Here is a 3109-nt window from a genome sequence, read left to right on the forward strand (position 1 = left end):
ACCTTAATCCCCATCACCTATTTCAACCATCCCCCACCCACCTCCCCTCTGGTAACCATCAGTTTGTTCTCTATAGTTAAAAGTGCTGGATTTTTGGTTTGCCTCCCCCTCTCTCTCTCTATTTCTCCTCCCCCCACTGCTCCCGCCCTTTGCTTACTTGTTTTGTCTCTTAAATTCCACCTATGAGTGAGATCATATGGTATTTGTCTTTCTCTAACTGACTTATTTCACTTTGCATTATACTCTAGCTCTACATGTCATTGCACGTAAACAATTCTTCTATCAAAGAAACTGAGAGAGGTGAAATCTTAATAAAGAGAGAGATGTCTGACTGAAATAATTCGTTTTGCCTGTTGGGCTTTATGATTGTCCACTAAGGAGACAATAAGCAAAAGGAGTTGATATCGATGAAATTTTCTACCTTCAGAGAATCCAGACCCTTATTCACCTATATACCAAGATTATTTCCTAAACATTTGCATTGATGTAGACTTAACTTTGCTGAGCTCAAATTCTTTCTGGTTTACCTTCGTCATGAGAAATGGTCAGACGGGGCAAGATGTAAGCAGAAATAAGTGCTCCTTAAATATAACTGGTATTTCGTAATGGATCACAGCATCCAAACTTGTTTTACTAGGAGTCGGTAAGAAGCAAGCGTGGTACAACGTGACTTTGAAATTGAGCATCGTTCCACTTAGCCCCAATGGAGCAACTCCACAAGACAGCTTGGCAGTGTTCAAGATGATTTACAACAAAAATTGTATGTTCTGCATGAAAAAAGATGTTCATTAACAAGGAAGATGCTCATAAATGAAATACATGAAAATTACCTGTAGATTAGGCTCAGTCATCTTATTGTCTGGTGTCCCCACCGCCTCGGTAAAAAGCCTTCTTTTGATGGATATGTGTAGCAATGTTTTAAAAATTGAAAACTAAAAAACAAAAACCCCAAAGAAGAGAAAAAAAAGAAAGAAAAAGAAAACAAAATTATTGAGGTGAAATTCACATAACATAAAATGACCCATCTTAAAGCGAACAATTCAGTGGTGCTGAGTCCATTCACAGTGTTTGTGCAACTGCCACCTGTAGCTGCAAATAATTTTCTTTGCTCCAAGAGGAATTTCGTACTTATGGAGCAGTTGTTATACTGATATTTTTGAATGGCATATGGAGAGAATTTCAAGACTCCGTAGAACAGCTTACATTGTTGCCAAAGCTTTTTTGGTCCAGCTGTGTCTTGGGAGGAGTTTATAATCAGAGGATTTAAAGAGTCTCACATGATGCAATCAAAACGGTGGTTAAACTGCGGGACACTGATGAAAAGAATTCAGTTGTGTGTCAAGGACGGCCCTGGCTTTGAAGCTACAACACATTCCTTTGCAAATAGAAAAGCCAACAAAAACGTGGGCAGTGAGTCTGTGGGTTCCTTTATGGGCATTTTATTGCCAAGTAAGAGAATTATTTATGCAAATTAATGGGAAGATGTTTAGACAACTGTGTCATGCCCACCAGCTGGAGGTATAAAAAGCCCTCTGCAAGAGGAGACCTGCATTCACACTTGGGCAACTTGCTCCTCACAATCCACCCTATTTCTCCTCAACTCCTGCCACCATGACTCGTTTCTTCTGCTGTGGAAGCTACTTCCCAGGCTATCCTTGCTATGGAACCAACTTCCACAGGACCTTCAGAGCCACCCCCCTGAACTGCGTCGTGCCCCTGGGCTCTCCCCTGAACTATGGTTACGGGTGCAATGGCTACGGCTCCCTGGGCTATAGCTTTGGCGGTAGCAACATGTACAACAGGGGCTGTTGCTACGGTGGCAGCTGCTGCAGGCCATGGGGCTCTAACTCTGGCTTCGGCTACAGCACGTACTGATGGACCAATGGCTCCAGACAACTGTAGAACTCTCCGTCGCTTCTCTGTGTGCGAAACAACCTGAAGAGCAACGGCTGTCTTCTTGCCTCCAGATGTGCTTGGGAGATATCTCTTCCACCTTGCTGCTTTCTTACTGAGGCCCTGGTCTTTGACGATGCTGAACAAGGCAACCAGACATCAGATGCTGAACTGATCCTCACCTTACAGCCAAAGAAAGCAAGATGTGTTTCTCTGACATACCTGACTTTCAGCAGTGAAGCAAGTCGTTTGTCTCTTTTAGTTACTTTGCTCATGTACTGTTAAATTCTACATCAACATCAATGTATTACAATAGGGTGTGGGTAGGAAGGGGTTTTGCTGTCAGTCTCTCAATAAATCTATTTCATTCAGCACAAATATTTGTGTTCCAGTTATTTATTTTACTCTGCTTTTATGCTTTTGAATTCATTAGCCAGTTTCTACTTATGATGGTTGACTTTAACCAAATCTTATTTGGACTTAAGACTGCATTCCAGGAGAGGGTGATACCTAATCATTTTTTCCCCCTTTATGTTGAGATTCCAATTTTTAATTTTTTTAAATGTTTATTTATTTTTGAGATAGAGAGACAGACAGAGCACAAGCAAGGGAGGGACAGAGAGAGGAAGACACAGAATCCGAAGCCGGCTGTAGGCTCTGAGCTGTCGGCCCAGAGCCTACAGTGGGGCTCGAACCCAGGAACTGTGAGATCATGACCTGAGCTGAAGCTGGATGCTTAACCGATTGAGCCGCCCAGGTGCCCCATGGTTTCAGTTTTTAAAATAAACATATAAAATAAATATGAAATAAATATATAAATTTTAAAATAAATATATAAAATAAAATAATATATATGTATGTAAATATTAAAAAATATATAATATAATCCAATATAAAGTTCATTCATGTGTGCGTGAAGTATTACTGGGCTCTGGCCACTGTGTTAAGAATTTGGGGGCTGTAACAAACAACTAAGATAGAGACCAGCTTGAGAAGCTGCCTGTTTTCAAGAGATACTCACTCAGCAGACACTCACCAAGTAGACACAACACCAAAGATTGTTGTAAGATTTGGAAACATACAGATAAATAAAACATAATCCTTGTCCTGTAGACTTCAATATACTTTACTCAATATTTTTTTCACAGTTAATTATTTATTTTGAGAGAGAGAGAATGCGAGGAGTGTCAGAGAAGGAGAGAGAGAATCCCAAGCA

The 3109-nt window shown here is 40.6% G+C and overlaps 1 protein-coding gene across 1 annotated transcript; it reads left to right on the plus strand.

The window, feature by feature from the left end:
- Nucleotides 1–1534: 1534 nt before the first annotated feature.
- KRTAP7-1 (keratin associated protein 7-1) lies at nt 1535–2271 on the plus strand. The gene has a single exon (XM_006935932.3). The coding sequence runs from the start codon at nt 1612–1614 to the stop codon at nt 1873–1875; it is 264 nt and encodes an 87-aa protein (XP_006935994.1). The 5' UTR covers nt 1535–1611; the 3' UTR covers nt 1876–2271.
- Nucleotides 2272–3109: the final 838 nt, after the last annotated feature.

The sequence above is a fragment of the Felis catus genome, chromosome C2, assembly GCF_018350175.1.
Source record: "Felis catus isolate Fca126 chromosome C2, F.catus_Fca126_mat1.0, whole genome shotgun sequence".
NCBI lineage: Eukaryota > Metazoa > Chordata > Mammalia > Carnivora > Felidae > Felis > Felis catus.